At 46.0% G+C, this 15,166-nt stretch overlaps 1 protein-coding gene across 1 annotated transcript in view; it reads left to right on the top strand.

Moving 5' to 3' along the window:
* The window catches only part of LOC146816625 (cytochrome P450 2K4-like), a 204,779-nt gene that overhangs the window by 75,477 nt on the left and 114,136 nt on the right, over positions 1 to 15,166 (top strand). The window contains exon 4 of the mRNA XM_085610509.1: positions 9,911 to 10,071. Coding sequence (XP_085466635.1) covers positions 9,911 to 10,071 — 161 coding nt within the window. The remainder of the gene's footprint in view (positions 1 to 9,910; positions 10,072 to 15,166) is intronic.

Here is a 15,166-nt window from a genome sequence, read left to right as displayed (position 1 = left end):
ATGTAAGTAGAAGGTAGTACCTGTACTTTTATGCTTGGCATGTCCTGGTAGTGACAAACAGTCTATTTCATGTGTCACTGCTGTGAGGTCTACCCCTCTCATAGGCCAGCATTGGGAATTCCTTAATACACTTTCAAGCTGCAATTCCTGATCAGAGAGGAGTAGCTTTTTCATGTTTTCCATCTTTGGAATGGTAATGATAAATCCTCCCTACTGGCAAAGTTGGATTTAACATTACTGTTTTAGAAATGCCACTTTTAGAAAGTGGACATTTCTATTTGCTTTCTGCTCTTGGTGTCTTACAGCCTGTCTCCAATACACGTCTGGGATTCAATTCATGCATTCCCTCTAGACAGCCACAAACACAGGAAAGTGAGGCTTATCTGCACTCTGAACACTCATCTGAATTTGTTTGCATTCCAATGGATCTTCCTGGGCAGAGAAGAATGGGAGGTGCTGGCACACTTCAATAGGTAGTGTCCTGTCCACACACAAAGCACTGATTTACCCCCCACGAATAGCCTGGCAGACAGGATTCTGACCCGTAAAATCTTACATTTCTAGATTTTGAACTGAGACTCTGCCAGAGAGACTGCTGTGCTGCTTAAAGGATTCAACTGGACTGATTTCCAGGTATGACTGCTTTTCTGCTTGTTGCCTGCTCCCTGCTGCTCCCGGACTATGCTGGAAGGAGAGATGGACTCTGCCTTCCCTCCAAGTGATCCAAGGGCTTTCTGGCTTGCTTCCTGTATTCTGATGTCCTAGGAACACAAGAGAAACCCTGCAATCCTGCTAGTGATGCATGGACCCTGCCTTCTATGAGTACTACCCTTGCCTGGGGTGCCCTCTTCAAGTTCTGGGCCTCAGAAGTGGGTTCTGTAGCTGATTTCATATAAAACAGATGCTTTTTTACCACTGCACCAGTGGGAACTGGCGCATCACCCTTCGACGCTGATAAGGAGGCTGTTGGATGTCAGGAGTTCTACAGCCTGCATGGCCTGACCATAAGGCTCTGAACTGTTCAACGTTGATGTATTGCCTTCACCTCAGCAAGCATCAACAACAACGCAGTGACCTGAATGCTTGGCAAAGATCGATGCATCGGACCCTCACAGTTGACGCACATGTGCTGTCAGATCTTCTGCGTAAAACTGCTGATCATATTGTTATAAATTTCATTTCCTATGGAGAACTGTCCAACATGTCCTAAATGACCATCTCATTGAATAAATCTTGCTTATGCGCTCTCCACTGTGTTAATTATCTGTCCATTAATACCCATGCTGTAGTCAGTAGTATTTGCAGGGTGTGCAATTTGTGGATCGTTCCAGGTGTCAGACATGTGCCAAATTGTAGTATGTGGCATTTACCCTTTCAAATTGCTGCCAGTTTTTCTTGCTGCAAATTATACAGGTAAAACATCTTTACTGTGCAATTAACAGGCACAACCTTGTTTGCTTCCAAATAGGAATAATGAGGAACTTACTATGAGTGCCTTCAACTTCTGAGGAATGTCAGTAATACCATTTTAGACCATGGCTATAGAAAGATTTAGCTGTCTTTTTGCCTAACCTATTGTTTTCAATGCAATACATAATTACAGAGTGGGATTTGGGTCAGCCCATTGCTCATGATTATCGACTTTGTCGTTAATCTCCCTTTGCCTCTTGTGATCACTGTCTTCCATTCTCGTTCTTGCTTCAGCCTTTTTGCCACTCTGGTATATTGCAATGGCAGCTGCCATGTAAGAGGGTGGTGAGGTGGGGGGAGACAAAAGTAAAAAATAAGTTTAAAAAAAATCTTTCCATTTACCTTCCTGGCATCAAGTCCTCCTTGCTTGGGTCTTCTTTCCAGGCAGGCAGGCAGGTAGGCAGGCTTCAGAAAATTGCAGTATCCTATCCTGGCGCTGCTCTCATGCTGCATGAGAGCAACGCCAGGATCAGAGGGTGCAACCTCCCTGGCCGATCCCGAAGACACTGGAGCCCTATGCTTTCTCTAACTCAGCTTTCTTAAACAGCTGGGTTAGAGAGGTTTAAAATGTGCATGTCTGGCTGGCTGTCTTAAAACGACCGACCAAATGGACATGCACACTTGAAACTTTCTGCTGACAGCAGAAAGCCTCCCCCCTGGCTTGATGCTCAGTTTGGGGTTGGGTTTTGAAAGATAAAATGGTAATAAATGAACTTTTTTACCATTTTATTTTTCCATCACTGGAGGCCATTTTTTAGTGGGGTGACGCTCCTCAGCCTTAACGGAGGGGCTGCCCCTGGTATATTGAGATCCCAGTATTTTTCCATTTTTCTAATCCACTATCGTGGCCCACCTTACCATCAGTTCATTGTTGGCATCATTGAATACACATGATCGTGGCCCTGACAGAGCTTGCTATGACCATCTTCCCTGTTTGTTGCCACGGAGAATAGGTGCAGGTACTTCTGTAACAGCACAGCACATCAGCACCATAGTGCAAGCCTCTGTAGAGATGAGAAATTGTTTCTTTTTGTTGTAAAGCTAGTACACCACAGTAAGCTACACTAGCCACTCCAGGTGACTCCAATCTTTTGCTGTAGAATAGGAAAAGTCTTGACTGGCCATGAGGGTTCATTTTATATAGGGACAATGAATAGGATAGCTGAGTCAACGTAAAGCTCCCTGATGGGAAGCTGTCTGCATAACAAACTCCAAAGATACAGAGGGCAAGCTGCTGCAGTGCTTTGTAGCACAGACACAGGGGTTGACGTGTTAGTGCTTCTTGATGGGAAGCCGATGCATAAATGGGTGGTTATATTAAAAGACTTGCTGATCCGTGGATCAGATGTGCTTCTGCCAGTTTAATCATTTGAAGATAATTTATAAGCTGGTGAGAGTGGTCTAGGAAGAGTGAAGCTTATTTACTTGAAAAAGCCGCTGTGTGGTGCCGCAAGCAATTTTCTGCACTGAGCTGCATTATTTTTAAAATGCAGGGATGCTCCATATTAGCAAGACTATGGCGCATCCCTGTGCTCAACCTGTGACGGCGCTTAAAAAGCTGCCATGCGCCTACTCAGGCACCAGTGAACCATGGTGCAAGGGTGCCTGCATTGCAGGGACCATTGTACTTGTGCAGTAAGGGACACATTCCTGCACAAAAACAATCATTACTGGCATTTTGCTCCTTCTATGTGTGCTGTAGAATGCAACACACATAGCAAGAGCAAACAAACAAGGAGAAATAAAAGTATTTCTCCTTGTTGCACGACATTAATGCCTCCTTTTGAAAGGCGTTGGTTTTTTGGCACTGCCTCAGATCTACAGATCCTTGCAAATCCAGAGCAGTGTCAAAAAGCAATGGGTGTTGCTGGGAACACCCACCGCAACACCCATTGCATGCCCATTTGTCACAGAAAACTGCATTTCAGAGAACCGTATTTACAAGGCTGTGTTAGGCCACACAAAGTGGCTTAAAGTGGCCTTGTATATATGGGCTAGCATGGAGCGCCACTAGAGTGTCTCAAAACGTGACATTCCTGTATCACTAGGGGGCTGTAAATATGCCCCAGTGAGTGACCACTGTCCAGTCTAGTAAGAATGGCAGATTGGACTGCTGTCTTCTAATAAAGCGAGGGTAAATAACTTCCGATCTTTAGCAGCATTTTCAGTAGCATGAAACAAGTGGTTCTCAGTTTAGACATCTGGGTGTTGCAAAAGAGAGCCATATCAAAAATAAAAAACAGGCTATACACTGAAATAGCAGGATGCAGTGCAGGGCCAAAATCATCTGACCACCAGCCAGGTCGACATTAGTTGTAATTTTCGACAATAAGAATTTAGTAACACTCATACAACTTAAATTATTGCTGAGAATTAAATTAGTCTTTGTCCAGTCAGAGATGGAGTTGACTATGGTCAGCATACAGAAAGGAATTAATTCCATCCTAATGCAGGTAGGGAGTCTACACAAATAGAAAAAGTGTGGGATTCCTCAGTAAACCTTGGTGTACTCCACGTGTTATGGGTTTGAAGGGATAGCTGTATGGAATGAGCATTAAAGTCAATGCAGATTTACCGACAAAAGAGGCCATCTGCCTCAATGTGTGACTCTCAATCCACTCTTGAATAGTTCCTACCAGCACAGGCACACAGTTGCTGCCCCCTTTGCCCTGCAGTTTGCAGATTGGGGCATCACAAGCTTCCCAAAAGCAAACATCCCATGATAACCTATTTTCCTATTTCCTCGCCTTTACTTGTGAGCTAGCTGCTGGGCGAGTATGTAATTTAGCTCTATTTTAGTTGCATTCCTGTGCATACACTACGTCGACCTCCTGAGGCGGAAGCCGGGAGAGGCGATCCTCGCTTTTTAAAAATTTGTATCTGGCAGTGATTTTAAACTGTTTTAAGATTTGAGTGTGTTTTTGTGTGATTTTACTACATAAACCCACCCCTCCCCTCTGGGCACCACCGCGCAGCTGCTGGCATCGCTGCGGCGGGATACTTCCTGGTATTGACGCTCCCCCCGGGACTCCCAGGACACGCCCACTAACCGCCAGGCCACGCCCCCTAACATACTGTTAAATAGCGCGCCACGAACAGCGCGAGTTGGACTACGTCGACCTCCTGAGGCGGAAGCCGGGAGAGGCGATCCTCGCTTTTTAAAAATTTGTATTTGGCAGTGATTTTAAACTGTTTTAAGATTTGAGTGTGTTTTTGTGTGATTTTACTACATAAACCCACCCCTCCCCTCTGGGCACCACCGCGCAGCTGCTGGCATCGCTGCGGCGGGATACTTCCTGGTATTGACGGTCCCCCCGGGACTCCCAGGACACGCCCACTAACCGCCAGGCCACGCCCCCTAACATACTGTTAAATAGCGCGCCACGAACAGCGCGAGTTGGACTACGTCGACCTCCTGAGGCGGAAGCCGGGAGAGGCGATCCTCGCTTTTTAAAAATTTGTATCTGGCAGTGATTTTAAACTGTTTTAAGATTTGAGTGTGTTTTTGTGTGATTTTACTACATAAACCCACCCCTCCCCTCTGGGCACCACCGCGCAGCTGCTGGCATCGCTGCGGCGGGATACTTCCTGGTATTGACGCTCCCCCCGGGACTCCCAGGACACGCCCACTAACCGCCAGGCCACGCCCCCTAACATACTGTTAAATAGCGCGCCACGAACAGCGCGAGTTGGACTACGTCGACCTCCTGAGGCGGAAGCCGGGAGAGGCGAACCTCGCTTTTTAAAAATTTGTATCTGGCAGTGATTTTAAACTGTTTTAAGATTTGAGTGTGTTTTTGTGTGATTTTACTACATAAACCCACCCCTCCCCTCTGGGCACCACCGCGCAGCTGCTGGCATCGCTGCGGCGGGATACTTCCTGGTATTGACGCTCCCCCCGGGACTCCCAGGACACGCCCACTAACCGCCAGGCCACGCCCCCTAACATACTGTTAAATAGCGCGCCACGAACAGCGCGAGTTGGACTACGTCGACCTCCTGAGGCGGAAGCCGGGAGAGGCGATCCTCGCTTTTTAAAAATTTGTATCTGGCAGTGATTTTAAACTGTTTTAAGATTTGAGTGTGTTTTTGTGAGATTTTACTACATAAACCCACCCCTCCCCTCTGGGCACCACCGCGCAGCTGCTGGCATCGCTGCGGCGGGATACTTCCTGGTATTGACGCTCCCCCCGGGACTCCCAGGACACGCCCACTAACCGCCAGGCCACGCCCTCTACCCATTCCCTATTTATCATGTGCTTCCCCCGGAAGCGCAGCGGACGAGCGCAGCGGGAGCGCCGTTTGCGCGCCAAAGGCGCGCCTAAGGCAAGCCCGTCTGCGCCCGTCCGCGACCAGACCGCGGCCAAGGCCAGTTATGCTGCCGGTCACAGAACTCAAGGTGAGAGGATAGTGTGGTCAGGTGAGGAACTAAGAGCATTTGCCCCCCCATCCAATCGGTGCTCTCACACTTTAGACCCTCTGACCTTCAACCCTCCGCAGACCTGTGGCAACTGTGAAATAGTTCTAGGTAGAAATGACTTTGTAGGGCCCCCTTACCGTAAACTACCAACCCGCACAAGCCTTAGAGCTGGCCTATTGAATTGTAGATCCTTAGCCAAACATGCAGATGATGTTTGGCTATTACTAGAAGAGCAGGAATGGGATATCCTATTTTTAACTGAAACCTGGATGAAGGAGGACAATATGACCTCGATTGCACTAGCTGTACCTCTGGGATTCAAAATATGTCTCGCCAACCGACCTGGGACAAAAAGAGGCAGTGGCGTAGCTATTATTTTCAGAGAACAACTAAGGCTAACATCCTCGGCCCCGACTACTATCCAGGGAATTGAAGGCCTCCACTTTTGCTTCCAGGTTAGCCCTCAGCTGTCACTCGCAGGACTGGTGATATATCGCCCCCCTGGCAGCACAGATGCCAACCTTTACAATTTACTGGATACGATTGTTCAGAGCTCCCTCCTCCACCCCCATTTCCTTGTGGTAGGAGACTTCAACATCCATATGGATAAGTCCGACTGTGCCATGGCAGAGATGCTCAGAGCAACACTAAATACTGCCAGTCTTAGACTGATAAATGAGGGCCCTACACACTCAGGGGGCCACACGATTGACCTCATTTTCTCTAATATGAAGAACGTGTTGCCTGAAGCACCACTCCCTCTGACATGGTCAGACCACTCTCTGGTCCCTTTTACACTAAACATGGTCTATGACACTTCTGCTTCAAGCAAATGTTACTTCTTGAAGAGACAATGGAAAAGGTTGACCCCTGACACTATGGGCCCTGTCCTAGCACAAACCACCCCTTCTTTGACCAATAATGCTAATACAGATGCCCAGCTTCTTAATGAGTGGATCGGAAAGATGTTCTCTGCCATTGCTCCGGCTACACGAGCATTATCAAAGAGAGAATCCCCCTCAGCGCCCTGGTTTTCGCAGGACCTAAGGAAAGAGAAAGCAGCTTGCAAAAAGCTGGAAAGGTTATGGAGAGCAAACTACAGTCAGGAAGAAAGAACGATATATAAGGAGGCCTCCAAAAAACTGCGGAAAGCCATTAGGAAAGGTAAAAAACAATACTATGCGGACTCTATTTCTCAGGCAGAGCAGTCAGGCAAACAGATTTTTAAAGTAGTACAATCGTTTTTTAAGCCTAAGTGCATTGAGAGGGAGGTCGCACCGACAGCTACTCTCTGCGAGCAAATTTCCGAGTTCTTTGATCAAAAGATCAAAAAGGTGTATGAATCCTTTGGACCTGAAATAAACACGCTAAAACAGGACCTCGTGTTTAAAGACGCACCTAACGTGACCCTCACCCAGTTTATGACTATCCCTCTGAGCGAGGCGAGAGAAGAACTCACTCGATGCAAATCCGGCTCCCCTGACGACCCCTGCCCAGCAAAATTATGGAGCTCCATTGCTGAGTTTGTAGCACCTACACTACAACACATCTGGAATTCATCCATCTCCTCGGGTACATTTCCAGATGTATGGAAACATGCCACTCTCCTCCCATTAAAAAAAAAACCCAATGGTGATCCAGAAGACCTTACTAATCTCCGCCCTATATCACTCTTAGCCGCCCCCGGGAAAATGCTGGAGAAAATCCTACAGCGCCAACTTAGCAAATTTGTAGAAACAAATAATGTACTACATGAGACACAGTCAGGCTTCCGTCCAGGCTTTAGTACGGAGACTGCGCTTATCGAGGTAGCTGAATCAATAAGGTGGTCGATGGATGCAGGCAACTCAGCAATGCTGGTACTCCTGGATCTGTCGGCCGCCTTCGACACGGTGGACCATGCCAGACTACTCAGCCGGCTGGCCGAGATAGGCATCCAGGACAAGGCGCTGGGATGGATTCACTCCTATCTGTCCGAGAGGACACAAAAGGTGGCACTAGGGACGATTTCCTCAGCCCCTAAGGCCCTTAGCTGTGGAGTCCCACAAGGGTCGGCCCTCAGCCCCCTTTTATTTAATATATACCTTGCGCCTCTCTTTACGTTGATTGCCAACTGGGGTGTCAAGGCAATTTCTTATGCCGATGACACCCAGTTGGTATTTCCATACTCAGAGATGATGCAGGAGTCCTTTTCGAACTTCAAAGGATGCCTCCAAGATATCTCCCACTGGATGAACACGAATAAATTAAAACTGAATGCCAATAAGACCGAAGTGATCTTCTTCGGCAGAGGCCCCACCCCCGCCTCAGATTTTTGGTGGCCAACGGAGATGGGCCCAGCCCCCTCGCCCAGCCACTCGGCAAAAAACCTTGGAGTTAGATGGGACGATAGTATGGCCTTCACCGCCCACATCCAACAAGTTGCCGGGTGCTGCTTCAGCAAACTTAGAAATCTCCGGAAAATCTTGAGATTCCTCCCGGAGAGTTGCCGGAAAACGGTTATCCACGCCACTGTCACATCTCGGCTGGACTACGCCAATGGACTTTACCTTGGCCAACCTAAATACCTGACGCAAAAACTCCAGGTAGTCCAAAATGCGGCTGCAAGACTGTTACTGCGAATTCCTCTCAGACAGTCAGTCTCTCCGCATCTTCGCTCTCTGCACTGGCTGCCAGTGACCAGCAGAATAAAATTCAAAGCACTCACGCTAGCATTTAGATCTCTGCATGGATCCTGCCCAGAATATCTGAAAAAACGCCTTCCAAGGTATGCCCAAACACGTGCACTTCGGTCCAACTGCCGTGTTCAGCTGGTTGTTCCACGATCGAGAAAGGCTCGACTAGGCGGCCGGACCTTCTCGGCAAACGTCACCTCTCTTTGGAACACCCTACCTCAAGAAATTCAACAGGCACCTTCTGAGCCTTGCTTCAAGAAATTACTGAAAACGTGGCTCTTCATTCATCCCCGCTAGCCTCTTTCCTTCTGCCTCTAGGTCAACTGTACTCCTCTAGCGCCGGGACACCTCCATTGCGAGGTAGCTGTTCGCGCTTTATAAAATGCAGTATTATTATTACAACCTATGAGCTACTACTTGGTAACGGGTGTCTGAGCTGCAGTGTATATTAATATTAAAAGCAGAGATAACGGTACACCATTGGTATATCTTTCTTTAGGGATACAGGGGCCTATTTATTAAAAAGTAACGCAGTGCAGCAAGTCACCTTGCTGTGCAGCATTACAAGGAAAGGGCAGGAACGTGCCATATTTAGTACAATATGGCACAATCCTGTCCTTTCCGCAGCTCTGGTGCACAATGGACTACCTAGCATTAACGCAGGCGCCTTTGCACCATAGTACAAGTATGCCTGCATTGCATGCAAGATCTGTGCAGGTAGTCTAGCAGGATTGCTTTTGTGCAGGAAGGGAAGCCTTCCTGCACAGAAACAATCATCAGAGGCATATTCCTTATCCAGGTGTGCTTCAGAATTCAGACCACATAGAAAAAGGAAGTAGCAAGGAGATATAAAGATATTTCTCCTGGTTGAACCTCTCCCTGGAAGGCGTATTATTTTGACGCATTCCCAGGTCTACCAGGGATGGTAAATCTGTGAATGCGTCAAAATCCATGGGAGTTTTATGGGAACACCCACTCAATGCCCAAGGAACACCTTCCCAGGCCAGAGTAAATCAACATGGTGATTGGCAATGCTTTGTGTTACTCCTAATTAACCAAGCCACACAGGGCCATGGCAAGTGGCCTTGTGTGGCTTAATAAATCGCATTTTAGGGTCTGCGTCACACATGCTCTACGTTGCGTGGTGCAAACGCAATACAAACCCTTGATAAATAGGCCCATTATACTTCAAAGATAAATAATGAATTAATAAGATGTTCACTGGACAGAATATGTGTGACAGCAATGTTTTTGTGCAATATATTCAGTATGGACTATTAAATGCATAGCACGGTTTCCTTTAAATATGGAATGTTAAATGAATTGCAATTGTAATATTCCCCAGGGAAGCCCTTTGACCTTACGGAAATAATGAACTTTGCTGTCGCTAATATCATCATATCGATAGTGCTTGGACACCGCTTTGACTACGATCATCCTACACTGCTGATGCTCACGGAGCTAGTAACTGAAAACTTAAGGTTGATAGGAACTCCTATGGTTAACGTAAGTGCAATTTTGTTTATGTTGCAGAAATGAAAATGTACTCTACAGACTTTGGAACATTATGCACTTGAAAGTATCCAGGCGTCAACTTTCAACAAATTGTTTTGAAGTAGAATTGTATGCTATTGTAAGCCTGCCAAATTCCATCAAAAGCCTGTAATGCATTTGGTCAGAGGTGAAATGTGTGATCTTAAAAAAAAGGGATCCACCCTTATGGGAAAGTACAAAAGTGTTCCTCCAGACTACGCGTGTCTCCTACAATGGTGGAAAGCACCCATCTTTGTTTAAATACCCCCCACCCACCAAAAGGACTCTTGGTGGCATGCTTCATCATCGGGGTCTTCCCGCCCCGCTGCGGGATGGGGCGTGCTGCGACCTACGACTACGTGGGAGTACTGATTGTGAAAAACAATACTATGTGTGGTGTAAGAGTGTGAGTGGAAGGGTCAAAAGTGAGTGAATGGTGAAAACTAAAAAATACCTGGTTCGGTGGAAAAGTACATTCAAGTGTTCCTTTGAGCTGGTATCGTTAAAAATGGGGAATGAGATACTATGCTTTAATGAGCCGTGTCTCATGTGTCGACATGTTTCTAAGCCCTCCCCTGGCTTCTCATCAGGACCTAGAAGAGATCCCTTCTATACTCAAATCACAAATAGGTGTATTTACATATAATGCTAACTAAGTGGTGCACATACAATATACATGCACAGTATTCTATACCCCAGTAGGTATAATGCAGAATGGCTTCTGGAAGAATAAAAACAGACTTAAAATAGCTTAACACATCAACCGGCACCATATGTGATGTTGACCTATAAAGAAAAGTGATATATTTCTGTGATATATTTTTCGTATCTTTATCCGTTATATTGGTAATCAGTGATGTGCTATGCTGGTGAGTTAGGACAATACAAAGGCATACATACACAAAACAAAAAACACACACTCTATATCAAAGGACCGCGTGGTGTGCGTGTCCATGTGACAAGTATAGCCAAGAAATATATCTCTCTTTCAAAATATAGTGACAGATGATAAAGAAGCCTCCAGAGTTTAGGCTGTTCACGTACTTATATATTACCCAGATAATGTCACATGAGCCTTCAAAACAGGAGGGGAGGGGTACCCATAGTCACGCACTGGTAAAAGAAAAAGAGAAAGGAACTGTAGGTTTTGAGATGCACCTTCCTAATCAAGTAGTGTTTCACTGTTGAAAATCGGCTGTGCCGTACTTACTCTGTCAAGGTTACCTCCTCACCAGGAGGGACAAAGCAAGTACCATTTAATAAAAACAGAGACAGTATTATAGACGAGCTACCCTCTGAGCGCGCATAATATGTCATGAAATGATTGCTATCGGTTTGTAATTATCCCCTAGAGTGCCGCAATGTAAGGGGGCTATCGGTACATGAGGTAACTGCCCTGCGCATGCAACTCAAAACTAGTGCATGACTGGTGATTTGCCAAACGGCGAGTTATTTTTTTTTAAAAGTGCACATAGTGCATGTGTGTAGCACAGTAACTCACCCCAGTAACGAGGTCAAAGCTAAACGGGGTGGCCGTTCGAGCACTTACTCATACTGTCTGTTTTTATTAAATGGCACTTGTTTTGTCCCTACCACAAGCCCACTATACCAACTTGTGCAGATAGCACCAAGTGCACACACTCGTTGTTATGGCTGTGTCCTTACTACTACAATGTGGGGAGGTTTACCTCTATGTGATTATACACCGAGTCACTTTTTACTGAATCTGTATTCACTATCTATGTATCCACCAACACGATCCGCCCTGGCTACACCAGCCCACGCAGGTGAGTCATCACACCTGTGTGGATACTATCTCTGTCCAGACGAGTTCTGGAATTTTAACAATTTTATTTTTTACAGGTCTCATAATTCCAGGTCCTCACCTGGGATCCCCACTTAGTATGCTGGTGACAAACATAGTACTCGCCACCAGCCCCGCGGTAGTGTAAGAGTTTAGGAGCACTTACTCCAGTAGACTCTGGTCCTGAAGAATTGCAGATTGACCCGCTAGGGGCAGAATGCAAGAAACATGTCGACCGCATACACATATCAGACCCTGTGGGATCATTGATAATCCAGCCAGCGCTCACACGTCTTTTAATTAGGTTAGTACACCCCACAAATACAATGAATTCCCTCCAGGGCAGTACTAAAACTATTTTACTCAACCATTCACACTCACACACTACCTATTTCACTTACCCTCATGTACCTAACGGCTGTCTCTTAAAAGATCTCCGGCAAAGAGCCCCTTCATGGGAGCCCATCGGGCATTGCAGCGCCGGCCCGACGTGGAGCACAGCCCAATGATGAAGCATGACATTCTTCGGGGTGTGTGAGGGCATTCCAGAAGACACCTGTTCACCTTCCCTTTCCTGAGGAACTGCACTTTTATCTTTGTTTCAAGTGTACACTAGCAGCGCTGTGCAGGACCACCACAAAAGCTATTAGGAATCGATTTTAAGAGTTACATTAAGTGGAGGCATCATCCTTCGCACGTATAAGGTAGACCAGCCAAAAAATGTCAACCAATAAATGCCATCTGTCATCTGAGGGCACATATGGTAGATACTGAAAGTTTAAGCATTGGTGCTGATGTTTTTGTTCTTCCCGCCAAAACGTCTTTACAATTTTGAATAATATATGAGGACGACTGGGAGCAATTTCTACCATTTATTCATCACATACTGAATACGTGCTCTCACAGGTCACCACCCGATATATGACGGCTGGAACACAAAAGAGAGTATTCAAAGCAGACATGCTGTTTTTGCGGAGCACGGGTCAAAAAAATCATTTCTCCCCCTACATGTTTCAGGCATCAGTTTTTTTATTAAAATATCCCCAGAAGAAAGAAAACACAGCAGATCCAGAATCTGACACTATTTAGTGGTTTTAGCCATCTAAATAAATAGGACAGACTTTCTTCGAAATGTAAAAATAGATTTTGCAGCACATGTCTGGGGAATAGCGATGCAGGCAGGGGATGCCAAGCCAGACCAGATAGGGGCCCACAGGAAACCCCTACCGGCAACAGGAACACCAGAAGCACGGCAGGTAAAACCCACAAGAAAGGATGCACAACGATTGAGTGCATCTTTTGAAAATCAAGAACTGTCCAATAGAGGAAAGAGGGTGGGGAGGCCAAAGAGGGCAAAAGAGGGCATGGGCTCCTCTTGACCACAGCTGACCATCACCTCATCACCTCGGAACCCACCCACCCACAACAAAAGAATGCGGTTGTCGCAGCCGTAAGAACAGTGGTGAAGGGCAAGGCGGAGGTAGCACAGAAAGAGTAAACTGGGTAAAAGAGCTGCTCAAACAGTGTCCTTGAGATGCCTCATGGCAGGGACACGGGGACCAGGTGACAAAATACAATGACAGCTAGAGTAGATGAGCTGCTCAGACATTGTCCTTGGGATGCTACATGTCAGGGACATGCAGAGCAGGCGAGTGGTCAGCAAGGGCCCAGGGAAGCGGAACAACACTTGCAGCCCGTGCCCGGTCTGAGGGCAGCCAACAAGGTCAGTAGCAAGGCCTAGAACCCACACAATCCCGAGACCCCTGCAAAGGGGGCCATCGCGCATTGTCAGTACTGTTATCCAGAAACGGATATAAACTATTGGGGCAATTTTTCGACTGATAAATGTGATATGTAACAAACAAGCATGGGACTCGAATGACCAGCCGCTAAGTTGCAAAATGTATGATCCATGTTTTGAAAATAAACCGCGGCATTATGCACCATAAACTGTTGTCCCCTTAATGTTTCGAAGGGGTGATGATGCATGCAGTGGCCAGGGAGGAAGGGCTGAATTCACATGCCTTGGAGGGGTTGTGCTCCTTCAGACCTCTCTTCTGATTGCCCTGTGTAAGAGATATCAGTATTTGGGGTTGGATTAGGTCACTTATGCCTTTGGACTTCAGCGTCTCTAAACTATCTACACCACTCTGTCTCTTCTTCTTCTGACCATCTTAGGTCCACTTCTTCCCTCATATGTTGACTTGCTCCTTCAACTATTCCCTTTCCATGCTTTGAAGTGACCTTGCTATACAAGTCAGAATATGACATAACGTCTGCCGCAGTGCTGTGAAGCACCATAAAACCATGATAAGCGATACAGAAGACTTGGGAATCATCTTCCCATTAAATTGCCATTAAACTCTCCCCTTCCCTCAGAGTCTCGTCCTACTCTCTTCTATTTCCTTGCAGTGTTTTGATGTTGCCTAAGTGGATGTAAGTGCTACAAACAAACAGATGAACATAGGATGATAACCTCCTCAAGCTTGTGCTCTCCACATGGCTTTATTGCCCCTTTAGCTTGTTGAAGAAATCAAAAGGCTGTGCAAATGTTAAAAAACAGAAAATGCTATTTAACTTCGTACCTCTTTGCCTCTTGCCAGCCCCTCGACCCTTTTTATTATCACTGGCTCTCCCTCTTTACCCTACTAAATGTAACAAACGGCCCAAAGGCATATTCATTTTATTTAAATTGGAATGCGCGCAATGCCTGAAGAATTTGTCCCAAGGTTCTAAACAAGCAACATGATTTCAGTGTTAGAGGAGAAGTTTGCTCCTGTATATTAGTTCATTGTGTTCTTGACCTCTTTTTCAGGTGTACCTCCACAAATTCAGATCCACAGTTTTGACATACCATACATTTGGATCCCGGTATTTAGATACACTATAAGATATGCATGTATATTATACTGGTGGTGATAGCATCACTATGGTTATAGTTAGGCCAGAGTTTCACTAGGAAAGTCATTTTTTGTTCCTTGATAACTTTTGTGCTGAAAGACAAACCTGTACAAAGTTTTCTAAGAAAAAATCTAATCCACTTTGTCTCCTTCTTTTTTTTTTTTTTTTTTTTTTTTTTTAAAAAGTTTTTATTGAACAGTAAAAAGGATACAAGCATGGGCCTACAACCACCAGGGCCGGCCGCTAGAATCAAAAAAGGATCACACAGTGTTAAAGTCATTAACCGGCCCATGGGGCCCAGTCCATTACAGAAGCTCCGGTTACACATAAGGGAATCAGGATACATACATTTAACATAAATAA

The sequence above is a fragment of the Triturus cristatus genome, chromosome 6 (assembly GCF_964204655.1).
Source record: "Triturus cristatus chromosome 6, aTriCri1.1, whole genome shotgun sequence".
Lineage (NCBI taxonomy): Eukaryota > Metazoa > Chordata > Amphibia > Caudata > Salamandridae > Triturus > Triturus cristatus.
The sequence above is the reverse complement of the archived record's forward strand: the minus strand, read 5'-3'. Positions and strand labels throughout refer to the sequence as shown.